Here is a 13,944-nt window from a genome sequence, read left to right on the forward strand (position 1 = left end):
GTATGTTGCACCCGGGTCAAATGACTGCTGCATGCATTTAAAGGTTTACTAGGCACGCCCACCCTTGATTGCTCTAATGTGGCTCACCTGGCAGGGCGGCGCACACCAGGCCGTGCTTAGTTGTTGATTGCACCCAAGGTCTAATCAGCGGCCGTGGGTAAGCAGCAGCACCGAACAGGTAGAGGGCAGGAGGAGGAAAAGAGGAATAACAGCCACACCTACTAGGTCAGCGCGACAGATGTGATGCAGTTAAATCTGTATGCGTCTGTTTCCTTGTAGTGTTAGTAGAGATGGTGAACCTGACACAATCCTGTGTTTGGTGTGAAGGAAACCAGTTAACAGCCGGTTTAGTAAAATTCTCTTGAACTCATGGAAAACTCATCGTCGTCTCGAAGTGAGCAGCTGAAGCGTCCCGTGTGATCAGAGGTCCTCGTCGTCCTCGCTCACCATGACGTCGAGCTCTTTGTCTTTCCGTACGACGCTCTCTGTGATGAACTCCTTGTGCTGCTCCTCCAGCTCACGCAGCTCCGCCTGCAGGCGCTCCAGGTGGAGCACTCGCCGGTTCCTCAGCAGCCGGCTGGGGAATGGGTTCATGTCGTTGAAGGCGATGCTGGTCAGCTTCCTGCATGGACACACGCAGGTGGAAAGGACTCGATCACCAACACAGAGGAACTGGAAACTGATCAGCTTGAGTGTTTCTGTTTTATGCTGCTTGATACTTCAGGTACTGCAGTTTGAGCAGGAAATACTGGACTGACTGGACCACATGTATCCGAGAGCTGCAGATACTTAAAAATCTTTAAATCATTGTTACTGTGATCAGGGAAATTTAAACTTCTCACAAAATTTCAGTAAAAAGGGTTTGAAGCTCAAAGATTCAACAGCTACATCCGCTACACTTCTGAGAGTGTAACAGCTCGTAGATTAAGGCGGGTGGAGGCGAGTGCGTACCTGGCATTGGAGACGGTCTTTGTGAAGAAGCGTAGGTACTGGTAGATCTCCACGCTGTCGTGAATCTTCAGGATGTCGTCCTCTTTGTATTTGAACAGAGCCAGAGTGTATCTGAAGATCACCTGCAGCACAGACACGCATTTCATAACAGGACACTCACGCCACACAATTAATTGGAAACTTTGAGGAGGTGAGTCATAAAATTACTCTTTCAGTTGTGGTGCAGTTGGGCCCTTTACTCATTACAGCTCTGATCGATTTCCAATAAGCCACTTGGTTCCTCAGTTGCCAGATAATATTAACTTACTTGGTAGTTGAGCTTTAAGTTTAAATTAAACTTTTGGGTTGGATCTACGTGGCTGAAGCTGTTGTCAGCATTTATCCCTGTGTGGTATATATTTCTGTGTCTGAACTGTGATTTTATTTCCTGAGACAAACGATGTAAAAGCTGTGCTGCATTTGTCACATTGCAGAAACAAGCCCAAAGCCATTGTCCCGCTCATCGTCTGGATTTACGCTGCTTGTGGTAGACTGTGAGGTCGTTACTAGAATGATCTGCTTTCCCACTCCTATTTCATGTCACATGACAGTTCCCCATGCTTAGTAAACAATGTCTTATTACTCCTAAAATGTAAATAAAGACATCTAAAGGTGAAAACAAAATCATTTTTGTTTCCATGGACACTACTGTGGTGCATTCAAGTGTTGTCTGCATTTCTGTCATGGTGTGTTCGGGTGTATGGTACCTTGGTACCCTCATACAGGAAGGCGTCCCACAGAGGCATCAGGATGTCGCTGGGCAGACTCTCCACAAAAACCACCAGGAACCAGTTGAAGGTGACCAGAGAGACGTCAATGTTGTGATCCTCAAAGTGAGATGCCAGGCGAGGAAGCTTCTCCGCCATGAAGTCCTTCAGCACGCGCTGGTCCGCCTGAGCACAAAGACTCACAGAGATCACAGTCCACCAGATTCTTGGTGTAGTAGTCCTGAGGCATGATGGCTTCCACCACTGCCACCAGACACCAGAAGGCGTCTTCGTCACTTTGGAGGACCAACAGAGTGAGGGCCGCTAACCTGTGGACATTGATGGAAGGTGAGGTTCTGCCTGGAAGGCGGGTCCACATAAGAACTCAGATATAAAATTTATACTTTTGTTCTGACCTGTTGAGTACCTGGCAGTAGCCAATGGCAGGGTTATGCCCGGAGAAGGCCAGAAGGATGCGGCGGAGCTGCTGGAGGGCGGGGCTGGAGGGCGGGGCTGGACGGCGAGGAGAAGTGCTGATTGGTCGTCAGGGTTCGGTGAAGGTCCAGCTGGACCTGCCTGGAGGCAGGATTAGGAGCTGTCCAACTCTTCTCACACAGCTGGAAACAGAACAGGATTACTGAGTGCTCGCCAGCATTCCCAACAGGAAGAAGGAGGAGCCACCTGTGCTCAGGTGCGGATAAAGCACTCTCTCTCTCTACAGCTGTACCTGCTGATAGCGTTGCGTGTGGCACTCTTGGCTTGTCAAAGTTCTGGCTCGGACCAAACAGCGCCACACTCTCTGCCGATACTCCCGAGGGACGCCTTCACGCACCAGAATTTTGAGCTCAGGTGAGATGATGAAGTCATCGTCGGACCTGCCTGCAAGGTACTGAGCCCAGCGGCTCAGCAGGGGGTGCTCCAGACCCTCCTACAGAGACAATGATGTATGATATAAAAAGAGGATAACCATTATCTGTTAAGCATTATGTTACAATTTTACATTATGTTACAGTTTAACATCATATAAAATTGTAACATTATGTTTACAATGTTACAATTTACAAATTGTAACATTGTAAACATAATGTTACAATTTTACATTATGTTACAGTTTAACATCATATAAAATTGTAACATTATGTTTACAATGTTACAATTTACAAATTGTAACATTGTAAACATAATGTTACAATTTTACATTATGTAACAATTTAACATAATGTAAAATTGTAACATTGTAAACATAATGTTACAATTTTACATTATGTTAAATTGTAACATTGTAAACATAATGTTACAATTTTACATTATGTTACAGTTTAACATCATATAAAATTGTAACATCATGTTTACAATGTTACAATTTACAAATTGTAACATTGTAAACATGATGTTACAATTTTACATGATGTTAAATTGTAGCTGTTAAGGGTGGTGAGTTAGCGAACCTAGACGCGGACTTCTCGTTTAAGTTGAACAGTGTCTTTATTTACAGTGAAGCCAAAATCAATCCACAGTTATCCACAGTGCAAGTCCCTTCAGTGCTCCTCTCCCCGTCTCCCCTCGTGTGTCCACAAAACTCCCTAGAATCAGTGAAGTGTCCCCTTCCGTCTCTCCGTCTCGATCGCGTCCAGGCTTATTAGGCAGCTCAGAGTGGCAGCACTTACGGGTCGGGGGTAACAATCGCAGCGGAGAAAAAGTGGAGCGAGAGAGGAGAACAAAAAAACACACACACACAGGTCGACCGGTCGGGGCACCGTCCGACTCTGACAGTAACATAATGTAAAATTGTATTATGTTTACAATGTTACAATCCCTACCCTCACCTATGGCCACGAGCTGTGGGTAGTGACCGAAAGAACGAGATCGCGTATACAAGCGGCAGAAATGAGCTTCCTCCGAAGGGTGGCTGGCCTCTCCCTTAGAGATAGGGTGAGAAGTTCGGCCGTCCGGGAGGGGCTCAGAGTAGAGCAGCTGCTGCTCCACATCGAAAGGAGCCAGCTGAGGTGGTTCGGGCATCTGACAAGGATGCCCCCTGGGCGCCTCCTGGGTGAGGTGTTCCAGGCATGTCCCACCGGGAGCAGGCCCCGGGGCAGACCCAGGACACGCTGGAGAGATTATATCTCTCGGCTGGCCTGGGAACGCCTTGGGACGCTTGAGCGGTCAGCAAAAGTCGACTTCCCCCATCACCCACTCATTCACAAAATTTCCCTCGGGCCGTGAACAGGTGATATAGCAATCACTATTACTGACACCACGTGACCCAAAGCTACGCCTATCCACAACATTCCGGCCCCTAATTATTACATTTTTACAGTAATAATTACACATCCAACACCATAACTCACAACACACACTTCATCATATCACAGACACCCAGTGAGACAACATAACATACTCAAAAGTCCACCAAAGTTATTTTCTCATGTCTTCTCTTCTTTTCTTCTGTCTGCACATGGTCAGTCAGTCATAGGCCAGAGGTTACCAGCACTTAGCCTAAATATAGTCAGTCTGATGTACATCTCATAACATTAAAGTCAATTCAAAGTTAGTTATGTCACACTGTGTCAAAAATGTCATAGTCATGGGTCAGAGGCCTCCTGAAGAAGGCATATCTTTGTGATGGGTCTGCACACATGGCTGGTTGGGGTCTTAATCCAGACCTGACGCACAAGCCCCCTTTCATCTGGTGCAGCTCCGGTGACTCTCCCAATGAGCCAAGAACCACGAGGTGCAGAATCATCCACTATAAGGACCACATCTCCAGGAACAAAGTTACGTTTAATCCTTCCCCATTTCTGGCGCTCTAATTCTGTGACTGGGACTCTCTTTGCATATCCTCTAGATATAAGATCTGTCATGAAGGCAGTGTAGTCTTTATGAAAGTCTTTATCTCTGATGAACCTTTTCTTCAAACCTAAGGCTCGTTGCTCAATTGCACAGTTGTCAGGCATTCTTATGTCTCGGTCTTTTAGTGGCAGGGCAATGCTGTAGTGCCAATCCCCCAAAGTCACCATCTTGCTGGCCAATTCCAGGAACTTCAAGTCTTCCTTTGACAGCCCCATCTGTTCATCATTGCTGCTCTCAGGAAAATCCATCTTGAACTGCTGTTTCCATAGCTTGTCCAGTGTGACAGCAGAAACTCTGTTGGCGGTAACTGTTGCCAAACATCCTGGCCTTCCACAGCATTCTCGATTAAGTGGCCCATTCACAGTCCAGCCGAGCACAGTCCTAATGGCAAAGGGTCCATCACCTACACTCCGGATGACCTCCAAAGGTTCTAGAGCTCTGGGCATATTCATGCCAATCAAAAGCTCAACATTGGCCTTAATTTCTGGCAAATGAACATGCTTCAAATGTGGCCAGTCAACCAGGTCCTGTTGATTTGAGATGTTACCAATATCTACAGGCATTTTATGCTGAGTGAAGAGGTTAGGCATATCACAGTACATGTCACTGTCCAATCCAGCAACTTCAAGTTCAGGTACAATGAAACTGTCCACCACTTTCTCCTGTCCCATGGTGCGCAGGAGAATCTTTGTCCTCCTCCCAGCAATATTCAGCTTGTCCATAAGACCCGCTGTACAAAAGGATGCTGAACTCCCTTGGTCCAGAAAGGCATACGTTTCCACTATTCTTTGACCTCTCTTTGATTTTACTTTAACTGGCACAATGGCAAGCTTACAGTCCTGTTCACCGGCCCCAGTAAGACCACTAGTCTGGATCGTAACAGGAATGTTATCTGCCTCATTATTAGGTTTGATTTCATGTACAGTGTAGTGTAAGCATTAAAAGATCATAAAAGGAAACACTAACATTTATGTGAAACTAATTGTAATAAAAAAAATGAACAGGTGCTTTATAGATTTAAAAGAAAGAATCTGAAAACAACACTTTTTTGGTCTGAGTGATCAAAGTAGAAAACAGAACTGATGTTCAAGAACAAACCATAGCTGCACTAATATTACACATCTCCATTGTTGTGGTGAACAGACATGTTGCTTTTAAAACCACATGCAGTGTGTGACCGTGACTGTTCACTGAGACCATGAACGCCACTTCGCTGAAGCCTTCGCCTTCTTCTTCTTCTTCTAAATTGGAAGCAGAAGGAGCACGAGCTGCTTTGATCTACTGAAAGGAAAAAGCAGAATATCTGAGTTGAAACCAGTCAGCTGAAACCAGTAAGACAGGAACAAATTCAATGCAGTGTCTCAGGTGGCTTAGCCTGTTACAACTGTTGATACAAGCTAAATACAGTTAACACACAGTGTCAGGGAGCTCCAGTGTGGGAACTAGTGGCTTTAGGTTTGTAGTCATTTAACTTTCATCCCTTCATTCATTTAATTCAGGAGGAAGAAATGTCAGGTGGGTGCAGGCTGGTTACATGCATTTGGTCCCATGCTGTCTTTAACTTGGTTCACTTTATGGCTGGGCTGTATGTGGGCTTATATCATGTTACTTGGGCAGGAGTTCCTGTCCCCTGTTAGACTTAGAAAGTTTCTCCATAAGTAGAGCTTCTAACTCTTCTAGCACATCTGTGGCTGACAGTTTTTTGGTGGCTCTTTTTACCCCACACTGGTTGTGAGTGTGTAAATAGCCCCACTAGTTATTTTGGGTTGCAGTTAACTTGGGAGGAAGAGGTAGGTCTGCCATGACTAGATGAATAACAATTATCTGGGATACATAAATTTCATAATGCATGCATGTATCTCTATAAACCTGCCTGAGGGCTGCCATTTTTTACATTCAGTTATTTCTTTGTTGAATCTAAATAATGAATGTGTTACAGTTAAACTGACACTGATCAGTGTAAATGGCTCATTGGGACACAGAAACCTTTAAATTAAACCCTATCACCTGATATCGAGTGTCAAACAATATCAAAGCTGTAAAAGCTGTTTACAGTCAGAATTTATAAAACTATGATTGTAAATAAATTCAAACAAGTGAGCTTTTCTCTTTGTGCTGAATATCAACACTGTGATTTCTTAGACTGTAAGCTTTACTTTAGCACAACCAGTTGTAGAAGCTGCCACTCCAAATGTCTTTTGATAACAAGAAAAAAATACCTTTTCAGTCCACGGCCTGAAGTTCTTCTCTGACATCTTCTGCCATCGGCTGGTTTGAAGACAATAAACCACAAAAAGATGATTTAGTCACTTTGTCTGCGTCATGCAGCTCGAATGTGTCGTGTAACGATGTTGAATAGCTGTCGTTATCCCTCTGCTGTGTCAGTAGGATTGTACTGTACAGCATCTCATTGATATGTGAGGAATGCTAATGTAACACGATAACAGACTTGCATCATTAAAACATAAAGGGCAGGAGATATTTAGATATTTTTATATTTATATTACATTTTATAGCTGACGGATATTACTAAATAGATAGAATTTACTAAATAGCTGGATGAACATGAAAAATATGACTATAATAACAAATTACCATGAGAGCCAGTAGAATTAATTCAACTGGACACTCAAAAGACGTCCTTAAATGCTCTTTAAGTGGCGGAACAGATGAACAAACAGTTAATCGCTTACTTGAGATGAAATCTGCTCAGCTACTTTGAAAACAGCTTCTAACTGGTTCATCCTTTAACAGGATGACTGCTCAGGGGTAAGGCCATCATGCAGTCCAGCAACCTTTATGGTTCTGCTTTGATTCACCAGGAACTATTAGGGAAACCTTCCAGCGCCTCCTGTGAAAGACACAGGCATAAACACACAAACATTTATTAACATGTTCCACAGTGTTCCAGTTTGATTTTCTCATCCTGTGGACAACAACGTACATGGATGCAGGTTTATTGTTAACTTTTGTAAGGTTTATTTAGTGAACATATCCAGCTGCAGCTCCACTGTGATCCTGAACTGGATAAGCACTTAAGAAAATGTGTCAATAAATGGACATACATCAACTTACTATATTTATCCAAACAGACGGGACCAATAATGCTTCACTGAGTTAGAGACTTTAATGTCTCTTCTATGTAAGAATGTCTCGTGCTGATATACCTGCAAACTTGACAACAAAGGTTTTTCAGACTGCATGTAGCTCTATGTCAGCTCACACATTTACATTTATGTCACACTTATTTCTGCTTTCCCATTTTATAATTATTACTTACATTTTGATTAGATACCTTGAGTTTGTAAATGATCAGATTACATAATTGGAATAAAATGTATCCAATTCAAGGTTGCGGGAGGATGAAGCCTATCCCAGCTGATACAGGACAAAGACAGGCTGCCAGTTTATCGCAGGGCTAACACAATATGTGTAACAGAAAATCCACTTAAATGTTTGATATTTCTTATAATAATCATAATTATGACTATTATTTAAAGGTTTCTTTATAAATACATTTTGATTTTTTATAACCTCTAAAATATAAACCTGAGCTGTTTCAGATTCTGACCTCTGACCTCACTGCAGCTCCCTCTTGGAAGTATGTCTGCTTCTTGTCCCCAGTGTTGACCACCTGCCCTTGATATCACGTACTGTACCTGAGGAACAAAAAAGGACAAACACTTGCCTTCATTTAAGAAGTACATTCATACAGAGGTAATCTATGGAAACACACTAGTTCAACCTTTGGGAGAAATCAGTTCCTGTGAAACATTTCTGTAAATTAACATCATATGGAGAATGAATGAAATGAGTTCTTCCGGTGACTCAGCAGTCAAACACTGACAAATGAAATCTAGTTAAACTATTAAGCATATTTGCTCTTCTGAAATCTGTGTTAAACAACAACAAACATAAATTAGTAACAAAAATACAGCTGAGTAGATATTACAAACCACCAGCAGCCATAATGCTCAATTTTAATCTTCAAATGTTTCTGAGCCGTCTTCAACCTGCTTTTAACACATTAAAGTCCCACAGTCAATGCAGCCTGACTCAATCCTAGATGTTCAGCACACAGAGGTACCGTTTGAAGTTTAGTGTTAACCTGAGTCACTGATCATTTGCAGTATTACAGAGTCTGGCAGTCTTTGCATGATGTCCACGTCACTATAAGTTTCTAGCTGACTCTCAGGTGTGCCAGCAGGAAAGAGTAATAATAACCTGCATCCTGAGGTTTGTCATGCAGGATTAAATTTACAGTGGCTTTGTTCACACAGCTAGGATTGTATTTTACACTGACCCTGGGTCAGTATAAGTATCATACAGTTTAAACGAAGCACTGAAACTTGCACATATTTATTACAGATGCACTGAAGCTAATCGAGATATTTGCTGTCAACCTGTGGCTGCGATTAATCACTTTACTGAAAACTTTATTAACTAGTAACTTCATCAGTCATGACAGAAGCTAATATTTCTGTGCTAACATCGTTTAACCAGTAACAGCTTTCCTCCAATATAAGCTAACGTTTACACCGTAACTTTAAGCTAGCACCATAAAGACGGTAAAACACGTAATAATATCTACAAATGCATCTTAAAGCTCTTATATTAGCACTCGGTGTATTACTAACATAACCACATTAACATTACTGACACTCGCTGACTTTTAATAGTCATTCTATAAATGCTGTCCGTTTAAATGGTCCTGTACCTGTACACACTGCATATCCACCGGATTCCAGCCAGAGTGGATTCTGGAGTCTTCCACGCTCCTGTTAGTGATCCTCCATCTGGATGGATGAGAACAACCTTCTGAACAATCTAGCAGGTCTCCTTGGGGGGCACGTCTCCCCACCCCCCAAGCGAGGGCCGTGGCACTGAAACTGCTGGCTGAGAGAAGGCTTGAAAAAAAAGGACATTTATCATTTCTTCTTCAGCCAGCTTTTTTTCTCATCGTTTTTCCAAAGTACACATTAAGCTTCTTCTGCAATAACACACTAATTACACATGGAAACCTACCTACTTCTTTCTTCATTACAAACAATTACACTTTCTGTAAAGTGCTTTCAATAAAACAGAAAAGAAAAGTGTGTTTTGTTTTGTTTTTTTTATTCAAGATCTGTTCACATGTACTTAGCAAAGGTGAGTACACAGCATGAGGAAAGCCAAAAGCAAAGAGAGCGTATGAAGGTAATATTGAAGTAGGCTTCGTTTTGAAGTGGTGAAAGGCAAAGGCATGAGTGTAAGGTAATAAGGGGTAATGAGAGAGATGAAGAGCGGGCGGAGGACTTGGCTCAAGCAGGAAAAAGCAAAAAGGAAATGCGAGTACGTTTCCCCGCCCCCCGCGCAGGGCCGTGGCAGTGAGTTCGTGGGGGGTTCGAACTGGCGGAGTTCTGTAGCAGAGTCCCCGCCACATGTCATAAGCCAAACGACCGGCCGAGGGAATACTTAAAAAAAAGGACATTTATCTTTTCTTCTTCGGCCACCTTTTTTTCCCATTGTTTTTGCAAACTACACATTAAGCTTCTTCTGCAATAACACACTAATTACACATGCAAACCTACCTACTTCTTTCTTCATTACAAACAATTACACTTTCTGTAAAGTGCTTTCAATAAAACACAAAAGAAAAGTGTGTTTTGTTTTGTTTTTTTTATTCAAGATCTGTTCACATGTACTTAGCAAAGGTGAGTACACAGCGTGTTGGGTCTGGGCCTCTTTGCTTAGGCTGCTGCCCCCGCGACCCGGCCTCGGATAAAGCGGATGAAGATGCATGGATAGATGGACTGATGTTCCAATTGTAACATTATGTTTACAATGTTACAATTTCACATTATGTTAAATTGCAACATAATGTAAAATTGTAACGTTAAGTTTACAATGTTACGATTTTACATCATGTTACAATTTAATATAATGTAAAATCATAACATTAAGTTTACAATGTTACAATTGTAAATATAATTTACCCAATTAATTCTGTCATAACAGAAGTATGACTTCTCTGTGTTATTAATCCGTATTAATATTGTAGGGATATTAATATCCCTACAATATTAAGCATCAGACTTTATCAAATTTTCTAAAAACTTCTTTTGTTGGATAGTGTAGCGCAGCTGGATAGTGTAGTGGTAATACTACACATCTTTGGAGTCGCACGTTCGATTCCCACCAAGTATCCAGTAAGGGTCCTGGCTAGACCCCTCATGCTAACCAAAAATCCCTGGAATGGTGCGGCTATGTCTGCAGTCTCTCCGCTTGAATTTAGAGCTTGCTTGTTTGTTAAATGTATTATTTACTGTTTTTAGTTTACTCCATGACGGGGCTGGATATCGGGCGTCCTGCACCACCCATCCGGTCTGGAGCATAGCGAAACCATTTCTGCACTGTTTGAACGAAGGTAAACTCAGAAACTGCCCCCACCTGCTGAGTCAGGCCATCTAAGACAACAAAAAACCCCAAAAACAAACAAACAAAAAAACAGTAAAAAAGAGGGGTTCAATTAGAGTTCAAATATGAATAACCTCTCGCCAAAAGTCTTTAACAGCTAGAAAGCTGGCAAACTACTAAGCTGATCAACATGAAAGGCACAAGGTGGAAATCAGCAAACTGCTGCCTCACTTTGTTCACCTGTGCTCTATATTTCATGGTCCGGTTGGCTGCAGGACCAAACATTTGGCCTTACACCTTATTTCTTTATGTTTTGCTTCCAAGGTGCCAGACTTGTAGGTAACTTTTTACACTGACATGACCTCAGCAATAGTTTCCAGTCTTTCAACTTCCTTGGGCTTTGGCTGCTTTTTTACTCATTTTCAGTCCAGTCCTTCTACCTGACCATTTTCAGAGAACTCTAAGGAGCTTGGGGGAAAAAAGCAACCGGACTTCTTTAACTTTTTTGAAGACGTTTCGCTTCTCATCCCAGAAGCTTTTTCAGTTCATTGAAGCCTCATAAGAAAGTGACACAATGACATTTAGATAATAAAACTCGCCAAAAATGCACCTTAAGAGCACTGTCTCTTTAAATACCCTCTTTTGCTTGGTCTGCTCCTTATTTTTTCTCATTTTTTCTTACTTTGGAGGACCAGCAGAGCGAGGGCCGCTAACCTGTGGACATTCATGGAAGGTGACGTTGTGTCTGGAAGGCGGGTCCACATAAGAACTCAGATATAATATTTATATTTTTGTTCTAACCTGTTGAGTCCCTGGCAGCAGCCAATGGCAAGGTTGTGCCAGCCAGCAGGATGCTGCGGAGCTGCTGAAGGGCGGGGCTGGAGTCTGAAAGTAAGAGCTCGTTTAGACTCTATTCTGTGAACAGGCTTGCTCCCACGAATATGTGAATTCATCTGTAAAAGAGTTTAACTCTAATGCACCTGTTCCTCCTGCTCCCTGCTGCAGGGCGGCCTGTTGGACTACGAATGCCAGTGCGGAGCTAAGAAGATCAAAGAGGAGCTGTTGTTCTTGAACCTGCCAAAGTGAGTAACCTCAAATCGGTCCCCAAAGGCCTCAAACCACCACAGTTCAGTCGGTGTCAGTTTTGTTCATGTCATGTCCTCCTTGCGTCTTCCTTTGAGCCTCTCCTCTTTATCTCATCTCTTTCAGTGTGCTGATCCTCCAGCTGAAGTGGTTTACGTTCACTCCATCGTTCACCGTGGAGAAGAAGAACAGCCCCATTGTTCTGACACAGCAGCTGGTGATCAGCCAGGACACAGCCTTTACTGAAGAGGTAAGGGAAAAGGCACACCGTTCATTTCAAGTATGGATGGAGCCCATTTCTAAGCTAACGGGTGGTGCCGCTGCCCTCTCCCAGTAAACTGCTCGCTATTTGTTGGTCAGCGTGATCAGTCGTTTGGGCTCCTCAGCTTACAGCGGTGAGTGGGTGCTTTCAGACACATGTGCTGAATGCAGGTCAGCTTTGAAAGTTTATGAGACGTTAATAAGTGCGCCTTCTCCTCTCAGGACATTACGTCTGTGACGGCGTTCACCAGATGAGCGGAAGAGACGACGTCACAGACAGCCGGCTCACGTACGATGACGAGTTGGTCTGCCAGACCACGTGTGAGTCTGTGTGTGAGCAGCGGCAGAGAACAGCTTACCTGCTATTCTATAAAAGACAGGTGACGTCTCCCAGTGTTTTTCTTTTTCTATTTCTTACTTTCTTTGCCGCACTAGAAAGGCAGCAGAGTCAGGACTCAGATCTGCAGCAACACCTTTATTGTTATTGTTATTATTGTTGTTAGTACTCTTGTTGTTATGATTGATATTGTTACTGTTATGATCAGTTTTATTATTATTATTATCATTATTAATTTTTTAATACATTTGTTTATCTTTATTATTAGTAGTAGTAATGTTGTTGTTTATGTTGTTATTGTTATTATTATTACTGGTATTTTTGACATTATTATTATTATTTTGTTGTTATTGTCATTATTAGTAGAAGTAGTATTAGTTATATCATTTTTATATCAGCCTGGAGTGAACAACATGAAAGCATGGATCCATCCTCCCTCACATTCACAATTCAGGCTGCTGGTGTAATCGTGCGGGGGATATTTTCCTGGTACACTTTGGGACCTTTAAATGCTACAGTCTGAGTATTGTTATGACCACAGTGTACCCTCTTCTGATGGCTGAAAGTAAAAGGGGGTCCAGTACCGGTTCCGGTACCAGGCCTACTGACAATTTAACATAATGTAAAATGGTAACATCGTAAACATAATGTTACCATTTAACATAATGTAAATGGTAACATTGTAAACAGAATGTTACCATTTAACACAATGTGAAATGGTAACATTGTAAACAGAATGTTGCCATTTAACATTATGTTAAATATAACTAACGGATTTACTTTACCAAATGGACCATCCCGGCCTTGCCGTATTGGTCTATTTGATTCACCTTTGTTTTTATTGTTTATTTTATTTTCACTTGCTACACATAGGACAGACATGACTGGGGGAAAGAAAGGGGAGAAAGAAAGAGGGAAAGAAAAACAGCAGGGAAGAGGAATGGTGATAAAGGGCAAAAAACAAAAACCAACAAAACAAACAGACAAAAAATATATATATCAGTCACTTCAACTCAAAGAAGTCCAGACGCTTTTCTTTCCAAGCTCCTTTGACTGACTGTTAGGACAACTTATTTATTGCAAGCATGCAGTACAAGAATAACTCGATGTTTCTGACTTTGCATTACGAATTGTTTACCCACTGACAAACATTTCAAATGAAATTAAATTAAAAAACAATTTGTGGTAACCTGATTTTAATTCAAAAAGAATCATTAACAACACTTCTTGTAATGGTGTCAAAATCAGCCCAACTTTTATTTTCAAATGCAAAAAGTAAAAGAAAATGAGCCAACATACTGGACACATATAATTGTCAAT

The 13,944-nt window shown here is 42.1% G+C and overlaps 1 protein-coding gene and 1 pseudogene across 3 annotated transcripts; both read right to left on the reverse strand.

Annotated features, from left to right (window-relative positions):
- Window positions 1-420: 420 nt before the first annotated feature.
- On the reverse strand, window positions 421-3,985 carry LOC147337335 (TBC1 domain family member 2A-like; annotated as a pseudogene).
- On the reverse strand, window positions 3,518-9,431 carry LOC147337336 (uncharacterized). Of its 3 annotated transcripts, XM_086303936.1 has the most exons (4): window positions 9,265-9,431; window positions 8,119-8,206; window positions 7,241-7,398; window positions 3,518-6,815 (listed from the first exon to the last, which is right to left on the reverse strand). In XM_086303936.1, the coding sequence occupies exon 4, from the start codon at window positions 5,267-5,269 to the stop codon at window positions 4,280-4,282; it is 990 nt and encodes a 329-aa protein (XP_086160062.1). In that variant the 5' UTR covers window positions 5,270-6,815; window positions 7,241-7,398; window positions 8,119-8,206; window positions 9,265-9,431; the 3' UTR covers window positions 3,518-4,279. The 3 variants fall into 3 exon arrangements, with proteins under 3 accessions (XP_086160062.1, XP_086160080.1, XP_086160070.1); XM_086303954.1 differs by lacking the exon at window positions 9,265-9,431 and having other exon boundaries at window positions 8,126-8,312; XM_086303944.1 differs by lacking the exon at window positions 9,265-9,431 and having other exon boundaries at window positions 8,119-8,312.
- Window positions 9,432-13,944: the final 4,513 nt, after the last annotated feature.

This window comes from Aulonocara sp. 'chitande type north' Nkhata Bay, linkage group LG2 (genome assembly GCF_057382095.1).
Source record: "Aulonocara sp. 'chitande type north' Nkhata Bay isolate Kocher_YH1m ecotype deep benthic linkage group LG2, A_spYH_male_GT1.1, whole genome shotgun sequence".
Classification (NCBI taxonomy): Eukaryota; Metazoa; Chordata; class Actinopteri; order Cichliformes; family Cichlidae; genus Aulonocara; species Aulonocara sp. 'chitande type north' Nkhata Bay.

Bases quoted from the DNA above. Each gene is read 5' to 3' on its own strand.
- LOC147337336 (XM_086303936.1), bottom strand. From the start codon at position 5,269: ATGGACAAGCTGAATATTGCTGGGAGGAGGACAAAGATTCTCCTGCGC.